Raw genomic sequence first — 22,454 nt, 5'->3', positions numbered from 1 at the left:
TTTTAACTACTTTCATTTTTAGTTGTACTTGAATTAAATTTATGCAAAATCAAAACATAAAAATAATTTTTAAAAATAACTCATTCAAACAAGTTTTTTTATTTTCTATTTTTAAAAATAACTTGACCTGATTTGACCCTAACATGTTTTTTCTTTTTTTTTTTTTGTCTAGATTTTGGTTAAATATAATCCTCTTTGAGTCAAATTTGTATCAGACATAACCTATTTAATAAATTAGTTAGTTTTTTGGTCAACTTATATAACACTTATTTGACTTATTTAATAACCATGCTGTTTAACATAATTATTACTTTAACATATTTAATCTATATTTTATTCAGTTAAGTTTTGATTTTAATTAATTAAGTCAAATTAAGTCACACACATATCAGCTTGAGAAGTTAATCATATAACTTCATACAAAATCCAACTTGATTTAATTATTAAATAACACCTTGTCATTATAGGTTAAATAGATTATACGTTATCTATTTAGTAATTAAGTTTTATTTTAGATTTAAGTTTTTAAACCGATTATTATTATTCGTGTTATGTTTGAATTGAACTATTTGCTTTAAGTGTCTCACCTTTGATACTACACCAATATGATCCACTAAGGCAAATTGCTACTCATAGTCCAAACAACCTCTTTGGCAAATAAAATATATCTTATATAAAGATATTCCCAAATTTATTATCATCTTAACTCTTTAAATACCACATAAATAATGTAATTTATTACTATTTATCTTAAATTGAAATCGCATTTTGAAACCATCGATTTTGATGATGTTGTATGGGTTTTAACGGTTTTGGTGTTCACTTACACCCCTAATTTTGAAGCTTTTCAAGGAAACCAACATTGAAACGGCGTCGTTAAAGGACTTCATTTTGACCACACCATATCAAGGCACGGAGGACATCCATTTTGCTTTACCTGCATAGATCGCCGGCGATCAACCCAGAACTCCGGTCAGCGGTCCGTTGTGAATTGTCGCAGCACTATCAACGGAGATCATGACTACCGATGCTTTTCCTCCGGTCATAGCTGCGCAGATCAATTATTTGCTTTCTCATTCTCCTCTTTCCATTAAGGTAACACTCAAAATCCCGATTCACCTTTCGATTGCTGAAAATTTCAGGAAAAATAAAAGAATATTGTTTCGGAGTTCACATTTTTTTTCCTAGGGTTTTCTAGGCAACCAAACGTAGGATATATATGTAGTTTCAGCTACGGTATAAATTAGGGTTTGGTTGCTGAGAATTGGAGCATAGGACAAGAAAATTAGAGTTCTAGAACTTCAGCTCCAACTCAAACCTCTTGCGGGATTCCCAGTTTTCATTTCCTCTCTTGAGTTTTCTCGTCAACCAAATGGAACTTATATGCTAGTTAATTAATTGAATAACTGAGTTTATGTCTAGTGAATGTTAGGCTTTTGTTATCTAGTTCAGAATATCTAAGAATAAAAGATAACAGGCTTAAGTGTTCTCTATCTTTTTCAGATTGATCAGATGTGGGCTGGTTGCAAGTACTCTGGTTTGCTGGATCGCTTCTCTTTGCTCATTCCCTTCTGTTTAGATTTCATCAAATGTCCGTCACATTTTTCTCCCTTTTTTTCTCCTGATTATTTTTGCTTCTTCTATTCATTTTTTCCCTTTATTCCCGCCGGTTTAATACTATGATTTGTTTCAGGGGATGTCATATATAATGCGCAGTGTCCATTGGCTGCTCCAGATGTCATATTTGGACCTGAAGATGAAAATTTTCATCCATTTTGTGTGACTGGTGATGAAGGGGATTTTAAGTTGTCAAAGAACAGTTTGTCTGATTGGAATAGCAAGGACCCTTCAGGGTTACTGACTCTTATTCATGAACTGAGGTTAGGGTTTTCCTTTAGTATTCTTTCTTGAGACTAATTTTAGTAATTATAATCAGCATTTTATATGAGTTTCTGAAATTTGATCATTTTGTTTTATAGGGATCTATACTTGTCCTACCAGAAGAAGCGCATTGGAGAAGTTGATGATGATAGACTGAAATTTGAAATTAGCACAATTGTATCAAGGGAGGTAAGAATTTGAATCATTTCTATGTTTTATGCATTTTCTTGGAAATATGGATTTTAAGACTATGGTCAAATATATTATGGTCTGTAAGTCTCTGTTCATATGCCTACAAATGTGTACCAAAATTAGTACTACAATAAATTGTGAAGTAATGTCTTGTGGCCAGTGCAGCGTATCTATGCATGGGAGTTTGGTTAGAGGGACAAATTAGGGAGCACACAATTTTTTTTTCTGATTTAAAATTTACAGATAGTCATGCCACATTTTCAAGGCATAAAGCAAAGAGAAAACAATGTAGAAAAAAAAAGGTGTAGAAACCAACAATAAATGGCAATCACATGATTTGGAGCAATGTATGTTTTACCTTGGGAGTTTTAATAATGCAATCTAGTAAGGGTAATGGCAAAAGAACACGAGGATCTTGCTTCTGATGCAGATAGTGGGTCTGGGGTTCTTAGGTACACTTGAGATTACTGGTCAGATCGTGTATCATGTATTTCAACCTGTCCACTGTCTTTTCCACATTGGTAGGGGCAATTAAGATGGATATGGTGGCATACTGTGGCTAGAATAGTAAGGAACTCTGAACACAAATTCTTTTGCACTATGTAATCTATATATGAGAAATAAATATGACGGAAGGGAGACCGGAGAGTTTGGGAGTATATATAGATCATCTGATGATATGTGATAGTTTTGGAAGCTGAATCTTGTTAGAACCCATGTTTTTAACACAGGGTCAAGCTTGAACAGAAGGTTTGCAGTTCACGGTCTACCAGATCTAACTGCATGATACCTGCATGAAAGAAAAAGAGGGAAAGATAGACAATTATGATTTTTTCCTAATGAAATTCTGGAGAATAAACTAATGAAAATTGAGAACATGAATTCATAAAAACATCGACTCTCTTTGTCCTTGAAACAAAAAGCTTTCCTAATATAATTTAGAGGTCACCGAGTTTCTTCAGGAACCAAGGCGTCTTCAACCTGGAATTAGAATGTAGTGCATTGTTCTGGTGGCTGGACTTTCCTGTCTGGTGTGAGCTTTGATTCTTCCAAAGTCTGCTGGGTACAAAGCAAAAGATTTATTATTTATATTTTTTTGCATTTTGTGTTACTAGATGGACCCAGATCAAGTAGTTGGTTGTGTTATTAGATGCCTCAAACTAGGCGCCTAAAATTATATGCACACATGTATTATATGATACAATGATATTGGGTTGGGTGTTGATTGTCTTAATTGTCATAAACATGTTACAGGGAATCGAAATGTACATGAGTTCGGGTGTTGAAAAGGTACTCCTTAATAAGAATATCATGTTTTTTTAGGCGATTCCATAAGCTTATTGAATTATTGCAACTTTGCTACATAGTTTTGATTACACTTGTGGTTTCTATGCCTTTCAATTTTAGTGTAGCCAGAGGAAGTAAAATTTTCAGTGCCTCTTTTGGACATGGATATAAATAAAATGGTATTTGGTTGCAACTGGAGACATCAGCAGAAGATATACTTACAGGTTTCATTTTCTTCTTCTTCTCCCCACTTTTTTTTTTTCTTTTTCTTTTCGTATGTTTCACTTTTTGTTTTGTCTACATATTGAATTAATTTAAGTGGATTCTGTGAGATGTGTAGGTTATATTTCCTGTTGGAAGAAAATATGTGTCTGCCCCTTCAGCTCCACGTTTAAAATTAGTATCTTCTCCTGAATTGAAGGTTCTCTTTCCTATTGAAGATGTCAAGCTTCCTCCATGGTTGGATGGGATGTAAGTAATCATATGTTATTCTGCCTTCACACATTCTTATTACAAGGGATGCACTAATTTGTTTTGACCTATCATCATTGTTTTTCTTTTTCTCCTTAGGTGCATGGCTGAATATCTTCCCAATTTAGAAGAAACACTTGAGAGACAGGTAAGCTGGATTCTATATTGTATTTGGTGTCCAATTGTTCTTTCATCTGATGATGGCTATGAACCAATGTTTTGCATGTCAATTATTTGTACTTAGCTTGGTTCTTGTTTTTCAGATCTTGGATGCAGTTTCATTAATTGATGTTAGAAGACACTTTATTGAGGCATTGGCACCCGTATTTGGAAGGCCATTAGAAGCTGATCCGGTATGAATTCTACACATTTTGTGCAGTGATTTGGGGACACAGACACGACTGTCATGTTTCAACACAAAAATGGGGTGTTGGCTGTGGCAACTCTTCAAGTCTAGACGAAGGGACCACAACTATATCTTTGTGTTTGTATGGGATCCTTGTCTACTTATGATGCTCTTCTTGGATGACTAAGAACCTTGGTAGAAAAGAAGAAAGAGGGCAAAAAATGCCCATTTATATGTGAAGCATAAGAACAAATGGAAAGGGAATTAAAAAACTGAATCCAAGAAATCCATAAAACATGGTGGTTACTAACAAGTTGAGAAATCTGTAAAATTCTATTGTTTCAATCTTCCCAATAGCTCCAAATATGAGGCAATTGTTCAAACTCTCTTAATCTGCTTATCCCTGGTAGAAACCACTATTCTTCATCAAATGAAGATAAGAGTGAACCAACACCCAATTCATTCCAAAAAGTGAAAGAAGACAATAGCTCACTGCTATGAAGCCATTTTACAATGAATGAAAAGTTGGGGCAATGATTCACCTGCTTCTCTTCACATAATTCATCTCTCCATTATTCTTGAATTTCTGTTAATCAAGTGGTCTACCATCAAACACGTGTTTCTTATCTTCATCCATGTAAGAAAGGGCACTTTCAGTGGCATCAATGGGATCCCCACCATTTGCCAAGAAGATGTTATGAAAAGAATGCCATTTGTACTTTGAATTCAACTGCCCATTGTATAAAGCTTGTCATTGAAGGACACAACTGCCCTAAATTTCCAATAATGTATGTGTTGGACCCAAACTCCTCCAAGGTCACATGATCACTTACACAAGTGTCCTTGTCCACTGCAATTCCAAGAAATCCTGGAACTTTAAGAGATAAATGCCCACACCAAATATGATCCCAATCTTGCATAGTAGTCCTTCCTTCACCAAAAGATCCAAGCCACTCATATTACCAACAGCATGCTATCCAACGAAAGCCAATTCTTTCTCATGGAAATAAGCAATATATTTGAGAATTCTCAATTGGCTATTGTAAATAGCCCCAAATGATGGAAAAAAGGATCATCCCTGGCCTACACCAAGGTATTGGCAGTGATCCTCAAATATCACAGAATAGAATAGAAGTAGAATGCAATAGAGACGAAGATAGGGAACGGGTTACCTACTTTGAATGATGAAAGAAAGCCCTTCTGTTTTGAATGGATAATTCAGAATGAATCAAGTCTTCTCTGTTGAACTTATGACCAGTCAGTTTATAGTCAAAATTGCTTTACCTCTGAGATATTGAGCAACAATGGGTGATTAGATCCTATAATGCATTCCTAATAAATGATTATAGTACCCTTGATTCCATGCATTTTGTAGATAAATAAAGTGATTTTTTCAATTAGTGTCCAATGTGGTGGACATGGGACAAGTGTCAGACATGACAATTAGCAATAAGGAGAAACATTTGGCATTATGTATCTGTTTGGATAGTTCAATCTGTAAGAGTATCTGAAAGGTTCTCATTGCTTTGTTTGCCAGGTGTTTTGCAGAAAAGTTACATTTCTTGCTGCATCTGGGGTGTTTACATGTCTGGTATGATATTAACTTCACACTAACATTTCAATGTATGAAAGATTATTAACATATATCTGAACATGTTCCATTGGTAGCTGAATTTTTCATGATGTCAATCCAATGCCTGCTGGGCAACCTTAGAAATTGTCTTGTCATTTGTTTGGCACTTGATGTTATCAATTTGGTACTTGTACATTCATACGATATATATATATATATCTGATGCATAGATACTCTCCATCAATGTGGCTGATAGAAGCAGTGAAATTAATATCTGCATTGCATCCTACAGCTGTGGAACCATGCAAGTTTAAGGATGCTATTAAAAAAGGTAGCTCAGAGCATGTTTGATATCATCTTTGAGGCTGTCTTAGTACCATTTCCAGAGGAGTTCTCTTTTGGATGTTTATATATGCCTTCTAGCACCTAGTTGTGCCACCTTAATCTGTTTGCTTATTGCTATTATTTTTTATCTTTTCTTTTTTGCGTATTGTATTGAGTGTTGTTTTAATCATTTTTGAAGTCATAATGAATTCTTCATTATTTTTGTAATGTTTCTTCATTTTCTCCGCTGTCCCTGTTTCTCCAGTTCTTTCTAGAACTTTAAAATATTCTCTCTATTGGAATTGCCTCTGATTTGCTTGCTTTCTGGATTTGATCTAAGCTGAGAAACATACTTCTGCAATTGGATTAAGACATTATAATATATCTGCAGGACAGTAAATAGACTTATAATTATGCCTAGTAAAGTAATGGGTCCTAGAGGGGAGGGGTTGGCCATCAGGGTGAAGAGTTACCTGAATTTTATTTTCTAGTCTTATGTGGATTATGATTACTTTGAGATCACTTGAAACACTTTGGTCTTCCAGAACTTGCCTTACCACCTAATGTCTTTTAGTTACTGTTGTTTAAGATTGGTGTTATTACAAATATTGTCCGTGTGCCAAATCATTCCTATGCTGTTTTTTATTTTCTTATTAAATACACAAGTGACAAACTTTTATGGGTTTGGTTACTGTAGGTGCATTTTTTCCTTCCAACGCAGTTCCCAAAGCAACAGCCAGTTTTGATGCTTCAAAGTTCTCAGGTAATGATTTTTGTTCTATCTAAATCTACAGAATTATGGATTTTTCTATATTTGTCTGTATATTTTGAGGTGAAAAATGATGATATAGATATTGATGGTTATGAAAGTTGACAGATACTATATATCATCGGATAGCCATGTGCATGCAGTTGGTTCATCAGCTTTTATGGTGGATGTCTATTTGGGTTCTCAAGTACTGAATTGCTTATATATGATTCTGTGTTTGGAATTTCTGGTGCCTGATGGTTCAATAGGGGTGCATTTTTTCCTTTCTAGCCTCACTGATTCTCATCATGAGAGCTAGTGGGATTATGTTACCCAACTTGTTGCCTATATAGTGGACATATATACTGTTGACCTTTGCCTTTGACCAAGAAATTGAGGCCGATCTTTTAGCTTGAAATGTTGCTATGCAAATGCACTTACTCTTTAAAGATGAAGAAAAAATAGTTCACTGAGTGCACCCTGGATTACAACAAAATGAGTGTCACACCTTCGTAGAATAGCTTTCTTCTGTAACCTGATCAAAATACCTTCCCACATTTGATGACTTAAATGTATTATCTCTAGAGCTAGGATCAGACCTAGACATATTTTTTTTTTTGGGTCATCAGAAGTCAGTACATCGAATTTTCCTATCAGTACTATCCCTTTTTTTTGGAGAGCATAATTGAACGGGTATGCAGTTTTTGTGTGAAGAAGCAAGTTGTGATCTACATTTCTGTTCAGGTTACCTTTGAATTTGTCATCTGCAACTGCCTGAAGTCAGTAGATCAGCCTGGAAATAAAATGTGTAATTGTCTGTGTATATTTTCTTTATTTTTTCCTCCTTTTTTTTTTCCTTCTCTTTTACAGGAGCTCTACCATGCCTCTGTTCACTACACCAATGTTCTAATGATGCTCATGCCTCTCAATGTGAAGATTGATTGACTGATATCATATGAATCATTATTAGTTCTACAATGAGCCTCAAAAGCTTGAAGAAAATCATTTGGGCTAACTTCTACTTTCTGTGCCTATCATTCATCAGTTTACTTTCTTGTAATTTTGCAGCATTTCAATTCCCAAGGTGCACCAATCAAATCACATCTTTTGACAGAGTATCCGTGGAGTCCTAGATGGGAATCATCACAAATGGCTGAGCGAATCTTGTAAGTTGCTTAAAAACGTTTTTTAGTTTTTAAATTACATTCCCACACTTAATTCTATCATTAAAATGTTTTGGCAGAGAGTTTCTGGTGGATGAATGTTTGAACTTCAAAAAGTTCTGCAATGAGGCTCAACTTTAGCAGCACTACTGCAGTGGCTTCACTTGTAATGTTTCTTCTGCCATCCTATATAGTATAGCAATCGTGTAAAGTTGGCTTCAATTTATACTTTTTGTTGTTGTTCTTTCATATGACTGAACTTTTTTTTTTTTTTTTTTTATATGACTGGATTAAAATGATTTCCCCTTGTGAGAGCTTTTCAGTTCCAACGTTTGGTTGAGGGAAATGAAAAAAAGACTGAAATTATATGCTCCTAATATGCTTGGTGGCACACAATTTTTTTTTTGGTTTATTACTAGGAAAAAATGGAGAAGGGAAGGTGGGAAGCTGAAAAGCTGGTTTCAGTATTTGCTTATCAGAATACTAAGCCTCAGATGTGCTATTAGAACTCAGGAAGGAAATCAGGTATCTGGTTTCTCTAGTAAACAGCTACATTGAGAGGAAGAGTCATCCGCATTGTTGTACTTCTGGAACATACCTGACTTAAAACTTTGTGATTTTGAGGGGCTAATTATCCAGGAAGAGTGGTCTAGATTACAAAATAGTGCAAAATTATTCTTAAGTTCTCCATTTAATATCTCTCTCCATTAACAAATTAGGTAAATTTTCTTTAATTAGACACAGATGCCTTAAGCAAAGAAAAAAAAAAAAAAAAAACTACAGAAATCCTTCTTTGGATGCTCTTAGAGCCTGTACAATTGGGAGCTTTTGATCAATTGTGATCTCAAGCCTTCTTGCCTAAGCAAGAATGGCTTTCTGTGTTCAGTAGATATGGTGGACAAATTTCTATTTGAGTTGGTTCCTTGATCAATGATTCTGTTCTTTGTTGTTGGACTTATTCGGCTGTTTATTTGGGCCTGTGTTTGTCATCTGATGATCTGTCAAATGCCTGATTATGATGCAATTTGTACCATCTGATCACCGATTAAAAAAAGGGTGACTGATTGGTTATCAGGCAATTTGCTTCATCACGGGACTGAACCCACGCAATTTTTTCAACGGTGGGAGGCTGGTATGGAGGTTCTACTTCCATGCCATTTATCAAAACCCCTAGCCCTGACGGGCCTCTGCCCATTTTGAAAAGAACCTTAACTGCAAACATAAATAAAATAAAAAATTAAGTGGTATAAACAATAAGAATAATATAATTAGGATTGACATAAATTGCTGCGTAGGGGCTGGTCTAGCCCAGCATAGATTGCCCGAGTCAAAGACTCGGATTCACATGTTTTCGGTTGCAAAGTGTTAACCGGGTCAACTCAAAGCCCTATTCATCATACTGATTCTCAGTCTGGCTGCAATACTCTGCTTTCCGATACCAATACTTATTGAAATCCTAGCCTGGCGTAATACACTTCCACATTCCCTATTGCCTGATTGCAAGGGAAAAGTAGGGAAATTAGAAAAACCTTTACTATTCCTACATTACAAAATTCAATATATATATATATAATATTAAAAAAAATAAAAAAATGGAGAGGGAGGATTCCAACTTACCTTTCGAAGATCTGCTTTGCAATTGGTTGAGTCTTCCACAAGCTTCAACATGTGATCCTCATCTTTAGTCTTGCAACACACAAAACAATAACTTACGTCTGATGATAGTTTAATTAGAATTTTCAATTGCTTCAACCTAGTTATATCAGTTATTATACCAATGTGTTAAAAAAAAAAAAAAAAAATTTCATAAAAAAAATAGGTATAAAGAAAAAAGGAAGATTTACAAGTTACCTTAATCTTGGGGTGAAGGGGATGGGTATCTTGGTTCAAGGGATGGAGAGTCGATATTGACAGGGAGTTCATTGTTACTGTAAGAAGGGTTTTATATTAAATTTTAATATAAAGATTAAATAATTTTAAGATATGTAAACTTTTTAATAATTTTAATTATATTTGATTTTTTTTTATAATAAAATAAATTCAAGGAATTTAATTTGTAATTTTAATTCAACTTGAACAAGAAAAATTACAGCCTAAAATAAAGTTGGGCTTGTATTGGATTGGGAGTCTGATAACTTGAACCCATCCAATTGGTTATATAATAAGGTTTATAAATTTATAATGTCGATATACTCAATAAGCCTAAATGTTCTAATTGTAGCATTGATTTAAAATTAAGTCCATTATCTGATTTACCCCAAAAAAAATCCAAAATTATAGAGATGAAAATATAAAATAAATGTGGGAGCATGAGAGCGGTGATGCACGTGGCAAGTGTCAGGCGGTTGTGGCATTATACCTAGCCCATGCCCACCAGGCACGTGACTCGTCATTTCAAAAAATAAAAACAAAAATAAAAATAAAAATCTCGCTGTCAATTAATAGCGGACGCCACCCGAGTCTCACTGCCTCCCGCGAACTCCTCCACAACCACCATCACCACCACCACTCAATTTTTGGTTTTCGTTTTCATTTTCATTCTCTCCAAACACAAAAACGATGAGGGAGATCTTGCACGTTCAGGGAGGCCAATGCGGTAACCAAATTGGATCCAAGTTCTGGGAGGTCATCTGCGACGAGCACGGTGTGGATCCCACTGGGAGGTACAACGGAGATGGTTCATCTGATCTTCAGTTGGAGAGGATCAATGTCTACTACAATGAGGCTTCTGGTGGAAGGTACGTTCCCAGGGCTGTTCTCATGGATCTTGAGCCTGGGACTATGGACAGTATCAGATCGGGACCGTATGGGCAGATCTTTCGCCCTGATAATTTCGTTTTTGGTCAGTCCGGTGCCGGCAACAATTGGGCCAAGGGTCATTATACTGAGGGGGCGGAGTTGATTGATGCGGTTCTCGATGTTGTTCGCAAGGAGGCTGAGAATTGTGATTGCATGCAAGGTGATTTGTTTTTGTTTAACTTCGTTAGTGTGAGCAATTTTCGTTTTAGTATTTTTTATGTGTGATTGAAGCCTGCATTCTGCTTGGTTGCTGGGAAATCGGGGACTAAAAGGCAAAAGAGTTGGAAATTCAGTTTCAGTTATGTTGATTCCGAATTTTCATTTCTTTTTCTAACAATCCTCTCAGGAACCAAGTGGATGGATGGGTAGGATTATGTGCCTTTGCTATAATTTATCGGTTGGAGTCCTGGAGAGCTTACTTGGATCTCAGATCGGAAGAGGATCTGAGAGTTGGAATTAAGTTTGCAATCTTGAGATTTCAAAATCATTATTAATTAATGCTTGATACTAGAGTGTATAATTCCAGTAGCCTCTTCTTTTATTCTAGTGTTTTATCAGGGCTGTTTGTTTAGTGTAAAAATCTCTCAATAGTTACGTTGTCCGAAAATTACTTCTGTGTCTCCTGATCAGATCTTATGATAATTGAAATAAGTTATAACAATTTAGATTTCAGTGCAAATGACGTTATATATTCTTTGGCAATATTCTGTTTTTTTGTCAATGCCATTAACTTAACTTATGCGGTGAAATCTCCCAGCACAGTTCCCCTGAAGAATTAAGAATTTTAAAAACGATTATTGTTATTTTCTTATAGTACTATGGTTCTTTAATCTGTTTGGACTCTGAAATTCTGAAATTGATGCAATCTCATTCCGGATGTGGTTCCTTTTTTACCTTTGCAAACCTTGTTTCCTTTTAGCTTTGCAAATTGTTTGTTCGAATAACTTTATGCCCAAACTTGTTACCATATTTTGTATAATTATGAATTTAAAATGTATGAATAGCCTTTATATTATAATTAGATCCTATTTTCCAGGCTGTAATTATAAAATATATTGTTCATTGCCAACCTGGTTTAAGGGCAGTCATGCCAATAATGCTATATTGCTTTATTCATTGTATTTAATTATTTGCTGTCGTCAAGGGTTGGTGATGTGTGTGATGAAACAAGGATAAGGTTGAGCCTCATTGGACGTATAGTAGGCCCCTTTTTGTCTGGTGTGCAGACACAAGTGTCTTATTCCCAAATTGTATATTTAAAAAATAAAAATATACTAATATCCTTTCCGGTATGATTTTGATTGCCCAACAAATAAGATCCTGCAGGACCAACAAGGATTTTTTCCTTTTACCAATTGGGCATGAAACGGGAAATCTTAGGGAAATGGAGTTATGGTAGTAAAAGACTTTCAAGACCATCGATGTTGCCTTGTGGGGCTCGCTAATATGGCACGGACATGGGGCTCTAGTGTTGTCTCTGATCCAGGTCAGCCAACACATCCTTGACATGATGAAGTACATTATGGTAAACAATCAATTAATATCTCGATTTTTATGTACACCTTTTCACCTGGAAAGATCCGTATCTGAGTAGTGGTACAAAAGGAAATTTAATAAAGCAAGAGTGTTGACTATTATCATTTTTTCTGTCTAGTAAAGAATAACCATTTCAAAACATTTGATTACTGCTCCTATTGATAATTGCAATGATCGGAAGAGTTGTCCGGAGTAGAAGGGTGAAACCAGATTGTGCATAGCTAACCCCAAATAATGCAATTCTTTTGTACTTGTTGCAAACATTATTTGGACATCCTTCTAGAGCCAAGCATTTCTTTTCCTTTCTTGAGCGTGCCTCATGAACAAGACAATGTGGAATTGATACTCTAAAAGTTTTGGATGGAACAGTTTTGCTCATTTTACTGATATGTGACTGCATTTTCCTGAAAGTGATTTGTAATCCTATGGACAGTGATTGCATTTTAAGTGACTTAGCTTTAACTCAATTATTCAAAAGATGCTGGACATTAGAAATCTGAAGTCTAATTTTGGCTCTATTATGGTCTGTCCTTGTTGAGCTAAAAGTAAACACTGGTTTACTACAAGATCATGGGAAGCATTCAACAACTTCTTTCCTTCTCCAGGAAGAAATTGATATTTATTGAGTTGTCGGTGAATTTTTCCATACGTACTATATAAGGAAATTGGCTGGTAAAAGTGAGGTAAAAATCATTCTAATTTGGCTGACGCGCTCAGTGTGTTGCTTTTTTGTGTGGGCCAGGTTTTCAAGTGTGCCATTCACTTGGAGGAGGCACTGGTTCTGGCATGGGGACCCTCCTGATATCAAAGATGAGAGAGGAATACCCAGATAGAATGATGCTCACTTTCTCCGTCTTCCCATCTCCAAAGGTCTCTGACACAGTTGTGGAGCCATATAATGCCACCCTCTCAGTGCACCAGTTGGTAGAGAATGCTGACGAATGCATGGTTCTGGACAATGAGGCTCTTTATGATATTTGTTTCAGGACTCTCAAGCTCAGCACTCCTAGCTGTGAGTACTAAATTATTTTTAGGATAATTAGTATGAAAATGAGGAAAATTGATATTAAAACTTTCTTCTATCTTGGGTGTGCAGTTGGTGACCTGAACCACTTGATCTCTGCGACTATGAGTGGGGTGACTTGCTGCCTGAGGTTCCCTGGCCAGCTGAACTCAGACCTCCGCAAGCTGGCTGTGAATCTGATCCCGTTCCCTCGCCTTCATTTCTTTATGGTGGGTTTTGCACCACTCACCTCTCGTGGATCCCAGCAGTACATCTCCCTCACAGTGCCAGAGCTAACTCAGCAAATGTGGGATGCCAAGAACATGATGTGTGCGGCTGACCCTCGGCATGGCCGCTACCTGACTGCCTCGGCCATGTTCAGGGGAAAGATGAGCACCAAGGAGGTGGACGAACAGATGATCAATGTGCAAAACAAAAACTCGTCATATTTTGTGGAGTGGATTCCTAATAACGTGAAATCCAGTGTGTGCGATATTCCACCAAGAGGTCTGAAGATGGCATCTACATTTGTGGGGAACTCCACTTCAATCCAGGAGATGTTCAGGAGGGTGAGCGAGCAGTTCACAGCCATGTTCAGGCGCAAGGCTTTCTTGCACTGGTATACTGGGGAAGGAATGGATGAGATGGAATTCACGGAAGCAGAGAGCAACATGAATGATTTGGTGTCAGAATACCAGCAATACCAGGATGCAACTGCTGATGACGAGGGTGAGTATGAGGAGGGCCCAGAAGAGAATTATGAGGCCTAAAAGCCTTAAAGCCTAAATAAGATTTTGGGAGATGAGCACCTAAGCTTTGCCCATTTATCTGCTACTACTATATGTGGCTGTTATAGTTTCAGATTTATTTCCATTTTGCTTGCAGCTTGTTTGTATCGTCACCTGGTTTGAATCTTCTCTTCCATAATATAATGTTTGTGGGTTGTGTTCTATTCAAGCATCTGAATAAGGATTTCTCATTTTTACAACTGGGGTGTCCAAAGGGATGAGGTGGGCCATTCTTTGTTGTATTAGGGATCTCATTTTGCTGGTATGTCATTGGGTTTTTAGTTGAAACCAGATGGAAATTGTAAGGAAAAGTAGCCGTTTAATCTTACCAAATTTTCTATGCAATCATCAGTTTTCCATGTCCGCATTTAAACGATACGATATGGATGTCTATTTAAGTAACAAGCAGTCAATTCCTTAAACAACTTGGATTGTGCGCTTCTTATTTACAGCTTTCACGAGCTTGTTTGGTGAGGGACTCACTTGTACCGCATATTTTAATCCAGAGTTTTATTTTGTCTTTGACAAATCAGAACAAAAGTCCATGAAATATGAGAAAACATAAGGATCCCTTTTTCATATTCCATCCTCAACAGTCAACACTCATTGCCACTCTTCATTCACCGCTATGCTCAACTGCTATGGCTCCATGTCTTCTATATATAAGCACAGATGAAATAGCAGAGCAACACCAAAATTAATAATTGTTTACAATTGTTGCATTGCGACAGTCACTGTACATTCAAGAATTGATTTGTATCCTGCTTATTACTAAATTTGTTGAAGAGATGAAATATAACAACAAAGGTATATCTATTGTATCAGAGATTGAATCCATCATAAAAATTCTGGGAAAATAAAACTTCCATTGAAGAGATGAACCAATCTTGAACCGCTAACCAAAAGAGAGGATAGAGGGACTTGAACAGCCTTTGGATTTCTTCACTTTGTAAATCTGAAGCCTCTTCTTCCTGGCCTGAGCAGCTGCAGCCCTCTTTAGTTGTGTGGTATCAGCGTTCAGAGCAATACTGAGGTTGAGATCCAACGGCGCAACTAGTTCCGGTCCAAGAGTCTCCTTCTTCTGATGAGTCACCGTCTTTAGGAACTCTTTCTGATGAGTCAAATCCTCAATCATCTTCAACAAAATTTCCTTCTTCTGGACAACAAGAAAAGTAGTCGCAAAGATGTCAGTTTTTTTTTTTTTTTTTCAGAAATTTAAAATAAGAATAATAATAACGGTCAAATACAGGAACAGGACATGGGTAACATAGTATTTCAAATATCAAGAACTGAAAACAAAAATGGGAAAATAAAAAAAGGAAACTACCCAAAAAAAAACACAGCAAAACGAATGAGAAATCGGAAATCGGAGATTTGAGAAAGATACCTTTTTAGATGAAACACTCTTCTTAGAGCGCTTAGACTTGCCATCAGATTCGCTGGGGGAGAAGGAGAGAGGCGTGGCAGGGCTGGAAGGTTCAACCTTCGCTGGAGGATCATCATCGTCACAAGTCGGACCCACACAAGAACTGGGAAGATGAGGCGACGACGATGAAGGAACAGAAGGCGGATATAAGTCAGGATCAATGGCAGATCTTCTCTTCCTAACGCCCCAAGCGACTAAAAGACGATTGCGATTCTCAGATTGGAAGATTATCCGAGGAATTTCGAACAGGATTTTAGAAACCTCCAATTCATCATCGTCAAACAAGCTCACGAGAGAGTCGCAAGGACTGCAACTCTTTCTCTTCATTGTGGCTCCAAGAATTGGCAAATTCATGTGATTGAAATCAATGAGAAATGATGGAGTCTGGACTGAAGAAGTTAAAAAGGGGAATGGATGAGAGAGAGAGAGAGCGGGAGCGCGAGAGAGAGAGAAAAGGGGAAGCAGGAGGTGAAATGGAATGTAATCTCAGTTTTTAAGATTAAGCGTCATTCAAAACACGGCGGAACAGTTGGAAAAAGTGATTATATCTATTTTGTAAAAGATTTGGTTTCTAAATGTGTTTGCAAATATAATTTGTCTTTTGTTTTTTTTTTGGAAGATTTGGTTTGGACTGTATTTGAAGTTGGTTATGTTTGAGAAATAGAAATAGAAATAGAAATAGAATTAGTGACAAATGTTAAGAGCATGAAGTATCCGACTCAATTTCCTTTTTACTAAATTTTGCTATTAATTTTTTTAAAATTTTTTTCTTTCCCTTTTTTGTTTATATATATATATATATATATATATATATATATATATATATTCAGAAATTTTAATTATTAATTTTTCAGCTTTTTCCTTAATGTCTAAGAGCAATTAAAATTCACATGACATACTTTATTAGTTTCATTTTTGAAAAGAAATAAATAATAATGCATTTTTTTATGGAACAAAAACTTAGTAAAAAATTTGTAATTTTTAGGTTACAAAAGAAAAAAATTAAAAAAAAATGATTTTCTCATATTTGATTATTATAAAAAAAAAAATCAAAGAAAATTAAATATAATTAAAATTAGTTAAAAATTCATATATTTTTAAATTATTTAATTTTTATATTGATAAGTTAAAACAATTAAAATAAGCTTGAAGTAACAAATAAAAATAATTTAATAACTTTAATTTTATTTTTTATTTTATTTTTTTTTCCTTATATTCTTCCTCAAATTTTTCTGGAATCAAATATAACCTTAAATTCTTTCCTAAAAGTGTAAAATATAAATTTTTTTACTTCTTTAGATTTTATAATGTAATATAGATTTTTAAAACTATAAAATAAGTACTTATTTTTACATAAAAGATTAAAACTACAACTTGAATAAATTGAATCTATGTCCATGAAACCTAAAAATTATGATTAAAACACTCATTTATCATTTTTGGTGTTGATGAGGGGGAAGAAAATAGAATAACCATGCTTTAATCTATGCTGGTATGATTCCATTCATCGTCATGTTGATTAACCATGCTTCCTTGCTTTTATGTCTCATATAATAGCAACCATAAAGGCCCTCATTTTTCATTTTTGGTGTTATGGGATGAGGGGAAGAAAATAGAATAAATAAAAAGAAAAAATTATTTAAAAATAAAAAATAAAAAATAGGTTTAAGGTCAATTATTATTATTTTTTTGTTTCATGGTAAAAATCAAATATAAGAAAATTATTTTTATTAATATTTTTTTCTAGGAATTTTTTGACAAACAAATACAGTCTAAAAGTAATAAGATTTTGTTTTTATTTAAAATTATCTATTATATAAAAATGACACTACTAGTAAAATATAAATTTAAAGCTAAACATAAATTCAATTAATGCAAATAATTAAATAGAACACAATCTAATATAATTATATAATTTATTTCTAAATTAGTCATTGTTTAATTAAGTCTCAAAATTTTAAAAACTAAAAATTTTTAGAACCAAAATTCAAGAGAACATACCATTAATTAAAACAATTATTTAATAATATGTGAAATGCAAAATTATCAAAAAATTAATACCAGCATAACACGCCGGAACCGGTGTGGAACAAGTGATTACATTTATTTTGTAAAAGATAAAAGATTTGGTTTCTAAATGTGTCTGCAAATATAACCTTTTTTTTTTTTTTTGGAAGAGGTGGTTTGGACTGCGTTTGAAGTCGATTATGTTTGAGGAGAAATAGAAATAGAAATAGAAATGACTAAGAATTAGAGAAAAGTTAGGAATGGTAGGAGGATGAAGTATCCTAGTCAATTTCTTCTTTGCTAAATTTTGCCATCAATTTTTTAAATAAAATTTCCTTTCCCTTTTTTGTTTATTTATATATTTTAGTTGCTAAATAACCTCTTTGGTCATTGTTTTTTGAGAACAATTTTAAAAAACAAAGTGAAATTGATAACAATTTTTAAAAAATAAGTAGAAGTTATTTTCACTAGTTTTTAAAAATGAAACAAAACATAAAAAAAAAAACCATAAAAAAATAAATAAAAGTGATTATGATATGATTCTTTTTCTCTTTTCACCATTTAATACCAATCTTGCTTTTCTAAATTTCTTTATTTATTTTTTCTAAACTTCTTCATTAAACAAATAATTCTAAATCAAATTATATTTTATATATAAAAATAATTTTTACAAATAAGTTTTTTGTCTTTTATTTAAAAAGAATTGCTAAACACTTTCATTTTCATAAAACACTCAAAAATAATTTTTTGTTCTTGAACTTAAAAACAACTTTTTAAAACAGAAAACATGGTCAATGGAACCCTAATTTTTCATCTTTTAAGAGTAGAGTGTCATCCTCCCCTTTGGTTGGTCGGATATTGTATAAGATAAAATAATAAAGAATATTATATTTTATCCTATGTTTGGTTGGTAATGAGATAAGGTAAGGTATCACGTTACTTATCATATCCTATGTTTAATCTAAGTTGGTGAAACCTAAAAATTATTATTAAAGCACTTTAGAATACTTTGTTGGTAAAAAAATAGAATAAATGTGTACATATAATAAAAGACTTAACTCATTTATGTGTTAAAAAAGTTAAATTTTATTTATTTTTAAATTCATTTAAAATGAAATATTATTATTATTATTATTTTTCAATGACTATTTTTTAATCATTACCTATTTCAAAGGTGAATATAAATACTTAAAAATGAGTATAAATTATTTATTTCAAAACTTTTAGTATACTTCTTATAAATTTACCACATTTATTATTATGTTTTTTATTTTAATTATATAATTTATTATAAATAATGAGTTATTTATATGTAGATTTATTATTAAACAAAATTTAGCTTTATTCTAGCTCCCAAATAAATAATGAAAACTATTGAGGATGTGGTGGATTCTTGAAAAATACTAAGAAAAGAGAAAAAAAAATTAAGAAAATTTATTCTATTTTATTTAAATAATTTGAAAAATAAGATAGAAAAAAAAGGTATTATAAAATTTTAACGTTATTTCTTTCAATGTTTTTTTGGCTTTCTAATCTCTGCTCTTAGAAACGTTTTTAGTAACTAAATCTAATATATATTATTTAAAATGTATTATAATGATTGCAATTTTGCAACGGAAATGAGACTACTTTCAAGATTTCGCTCCCTGCTACTCTTTGCCTCTCTTTTTTTGTCATCCATCCTCGTGTTCACTTCTTTAGTTGAGAATAGTTTCTTGTGGATTTGAATTTCAATTGGAGAAGCCTTCGAACAACAATGAAGAGGAAGAATCGTAATCGCGTCGTTGACAATGATGAATTAGAGGTTGTTTGTTAGGGTGAATTCACAATATTCCAACAAGCACCATAATTTTTCTACAATTTCTTTGTGCAAAATTAAATAAGCAATAGAAACTAACATTAATAAATAAATAAACTCATGCAACAGAAAAATAAATCAGACACCAGAATTTTTACGTGGAAATCTATCTAATGCGAAGGAAAAAACCACGGGACTTAGTCCAGTTCAAACTTCCACTATCGACAATAATATGTCTTCTCTAGAATAATCTCTAGAGGCTGCCAAATACATCAAGAGCACATATAGCCTTGAATTATACAATCTCTCTTAAAAAAAAAACAAAGAAAAATTGGAGAAAGTATACTAAAAATGTCGTTATTGTTCACAGGCAGTAACACCAGTTCTCGAGCTCAAAATCTGATCTCCACCGTTCAGATTGTAGCTACTTGAGTTTCAAACCTCTTCTCCAAATTTCAACTCAATCGGACCACAGATGAAGTGAGATCGACTTGTTGATGAAATCTGGGAAGATGCGTTTTTTTTTCTCTCTGTTTTTTTTCTTTTCTTGATTTTTTTTTTGTTTTTTTAATGTAACTGACTTGGTCCCCAAGCATATGGGGCCCACTCCCTCACATACGAGGAAACCCAACAAATCTCCCACTCCCGACTATGTGAGGAGCTCTACCAAGCTTGCTTGCTTTCTACAAAATTGTATTTTCTATATAGGTATTGGTTTTGTCATCATATCTGATCCATTCTCATCAGTATGGATTTTCTCAAGGCAAAACAATTTTAGCTCTAGTGCATCACGAATCCAATGATATCTCACATAAATATGCTTGGATCTAGAGTGAAAAGTTGGATTCTTACTTAGATGAATAACATTCTGACTATCACAATAGAGTAGATACCTTTCTTGTTGTAGACCTAATTTTTGTAAGAACTTCTTCATCCACAGTAATTCATTGCTAGCTTTAGTGATAGCAATATACTCAGCCTTCGTGGTCGACAAAGCAACACATTTCCGCAACCTTGATTGCCATGACACTGCTCCCCCTGAAAAAGTGATCAAATAACTAGAAATAGACTTTCTGGAATCAATATCCCCAACCATATCTGTATCTGTGCATCCTACAAGAACAGGTTTGTCAGTCCCAAAATATAAACATGTCTTAGAAGTATCCATCAGATACTTGAGAATCCATTTCACTAAAACCCAGTGTGTTTTGCCAGGATTAGAAAGGAACCTGCTGACAACTTTAACAGCATGAACAATATCAGGCCTCGTGCACACCATGGCATACATCAAGCTACCCACGATTGATGTATAGGGCACCTTTCACATTTCTTTTTTTTCTTTCTCACTTGAAAGATTTTGTTTGGAACTTAGCTTTAGATGACTTCCAAGTGGAGAACTCTCTGGTTTTGCCTTGCGCATGTTGAACTTGTCTAAAACCTTCTCAATATCGATTTCTTTAGATAGCCACAATTTTCCATTCGTCCTATCTCAAGAAATCTTTATACCAAGAATTTGACTTGCAGACCCTAAGTCTTTCATTTCAAATGACTTGCTCAACTTTTTTTTTCAGTTTATCAATTTTACCAGTATCACAATCAACAATCAACATGTCATCCACATATAGCAAAAGAATAATAAATTCACCATCAGAGAATTTCTTCACAAACACACAATGGTTAGAAATAGTTTTATCATACCTATGCTTAACCATAAAGGAATGAAATTTCTTGTACCACTGTCTCGGTGCCTGCTTGAGACCATACAAGCTCTTCTTTAGTCGACACACTAAGGCTTCCTTGCCTTTTATTGTAAACCCTTTTGGTCGCTCCATATATATTCCCTCCTTTAAGTCACCATGGAGGAAAACAGTCTTCACATCAAGTTGTTCAATCTCTAGATTCATACTGGCAGCCAAACCGAACACAACTCAAATCGAAGACATCTTACTACGGGCGAGAAAATCTCTTCAAAGTCAATGCATTTCTTTTGACTAAAATCCTTCACAACCAATATTGCCTTGTACTTTGGCTATGATCTGTTTGGTTCAAGGTTCCTTTTCAGTACCCATTTATTCTTCAATGCTCTCTTACCCTTAGGCAACTCCATCAATTCATAAGTGTTGTTCTTATGCAAGGATTTCATCTTTTCATACATAGCTCTCAACCACTCTTTTTTCTCGTCATGCAATAGAACTTCTTGATAATTTTTTGGCTCTCCCCCATCAGATAGCAACAAATACTCATCACTAGTATACCTTCGGAAGGTTGGCACTCTCTCTAGTAGATCTTCTTAACTGTGTTTCAATAGGCAACTCTAAAGTAGCTTGTTTTTGCTGCTATTCTAGGCCATCATTCTAAACTGTAAGATTTTTTTCTACATCATCAACTGTAGACTCATCATTTCTGTCAACTATATCAACCTGTTCTTCTTGCACAACTTCCCTGTGTTCATCATGTCCTATAAAGTTAGGAGATACTGTACCCAAATCAACCTGTTCTTCACTAAAAGGCTTTAGCTTCTTATTTTGATCCAAGTCTTCAATGATTTGATCTTTAAAGAAGACAACGTCTCTACTTCTTATAATCTTTTTGATAGCCGAATCCCATAACCTGTACCCAAACTCTTCATTTGAATAACCCAGGAAGATATACTATTTAGTCTTGCTATCAAGCTTGGACCGCTTGTCTCTAGGAACATGAACAAATGTCCTGTAGCCAAACACTCTCAAGTGCTCAAAGGAAACAAAATTTCTTGTCCAAACCTTCCCTGGAATGTCACCCTCTAAAGGATATGATGGAGACAAATTAATCAAATCCATGGTTGTCCTCATGGCCTCACCCCAAAAAGACTTAGGCAATTTTGCATGAGAGAGCATACACCTGATTCTATCATAGATGGTTCTATTCATTCTCTCAGCTACACCATTTTGCTGCGGGGTCTTAGGAACCGTCTTCTTAAGCCTGATGCCATGAATTCTGTAATATTGCTCAAATGGCCCCCTATATTCACCACCATTGTTTGCTCTGACATATTTTAACTGATTGTCAGTTTGCCTCTCAACCTTCACATGAAAATATTTGAATACATCAAGTACTTGGTCTTTAGATTTCA

The 22,454-nt window shown here is 34.4% G+C and overlaps 3 protein-coding genes across 3 annotated transcripts; 2 read left to right on the top strand and 1 right to left on the bottom strand.

The window, feature by feature from the left end:
• Window positions 1-792: 792 nt before the first annotated feature.
• Window positions 793-8,362, top strand: LOC100264259 (uncharacterized). The gene is made up of 13 exons (XM_002275220.4): window positions 793-1,095; window positions 1,504-1,591; window positions 1,694-1,880; window positions 1,980-2,070; window positions 3,328-3,363; window positions 3,486-3,584; window positions 3,701-3,831; window positions 3,931-3,979; window positions 4,095-4,184; window positions 5,715-5,768; window positions 6,772-6,837; window positions 7,891-7,988; window positions 8,066-8,362. The coding sequence occupies exons 1-13, from the start codon at window positions 1,018-1,020 to the stop codon at window positions 8,124-8,126; spliced, it is 1,128 nt and encodes a 375-aa protein (XP_002275256.1). The 5' UTR covers window positions 793-1,017; the 3' UTR covers window positions 8,127-8,362.
• Window positions 8,363-10,267: 1,905 nt separating this feature from the next.
• Window positions 10,268-14,280, top strand: LOC100259087 (tubulin beta-1 chain). The gene is made up of 3 exons (XM_002275270.4): window positions 10,268-10,944; window positions 13,063-13,332; window positions 13,417-14,280. Exons 1-3 carry the CDS (start codon window positions 10,545-10,547, stop codon window positions 14,091-14,093), a joined length of 1,347 nt encoding a protein of 448 aa, XP_002275306.1. The 5' UTR covers window positions 10,268-10,544; the 3' UTR covers window positions 14,094-14,280.
• A 510-nt stretch (window positions 14,281-14,790) lies between these two features.
• LOC100853433 (uncharacterized) lies at window positions 14,791-16,124 on the bottom strand. The gene is made up of 2 exons (XM_003634416.4): window positions 15,499-16,124; window positions 14,791-15,267 (listed from the first exon to the last, which is right to left on the bottom strand). Exons 1-2 carry the CDS (start codon window positions 15,889-15,891, stop codon window positions 15,007-15,009), a joined length of 654 nt encoding a protein of 217 aa, XP_003634464.2. The 5' UTR covers window positions 15,892-16,124; the 3' UTR covers window positions 14,791-15,006.
• Window positions 16,125-22,454: the final 6,330 nt, after the last annotated feature.

The sequence above is a fragment of the Vitis vinifera genome, chromosome 18, assembly GCF_030704535.1.
Source record: "Vitis vinifera cultivar Pinot Noir 40024 chromosome 18, ASM3070453v1".
Taxonomy (NCBI): Eukaryota; Viridiplantae; Streptophyta; class Magnoliopsida; order Vitales; family Vitaceae; genus Vitis; species Vitis vinifera.
This window is presented reverse-complemented; position numbering and strand designations above follow the sequence as displayed.

Coding starts and splice junctions, on each gene's coding strand:
- LOC100853433 (XM_003634416.4), bottom strand. CDS start 15,891: ATGAATTTGCCAATTCTTGGAGCCACAATGAAGAGAAAGAGTTGCAGT. Junction 15,268..15,498: donor AGAGTGTTTCATCTAAAAAG/GTATCTTTCTCA, acceptor CTTGTTGTCCAG/AAGAAGGAAATTTTGTTGAA.
- LOC100259087 (XM_002275270.4), top strand. CDS start 10,545: ATGAGGGAGATCTTGCACGTTCAGGGAGGCCAATGCGGTAACCAAATT. Junction 10,945..13,062: donor GAATTGTGATTGCATGCAAG/GTGATTTGTTTT, acceptor TGTGTGGGCCAG/GTTTTCAAGTGTGCCATTCA. Junction 13,333..13,416: donor CAAGCTCAGCACTCCTAGCT/GTGAGTACTAAA, acceptor TTGGGTGTGCAG/TTGGTGACCTGAACCACTTG.
- LOC100264259 (XM_002275220.4), top strand. CDS start 1,018: ATGACTACCGATGCTTTTCCTCCGGTCATAGCTGCGCAGATCAATTAT. Junction 1,096..1,503: donor ATTCTCCTCTTTCCATTAAG/GTAACACTCAAA, acceptor TATCTTTTTCAG/ATTGATCAGATGTGGGCTGG. Junction 1,881..1,979: donor ACTCTTATTCATGAACTGAG/GTTAGGGTTTTC, acceptor TTTGTTTTATAG/GGATCTATACTTGTCCTACC.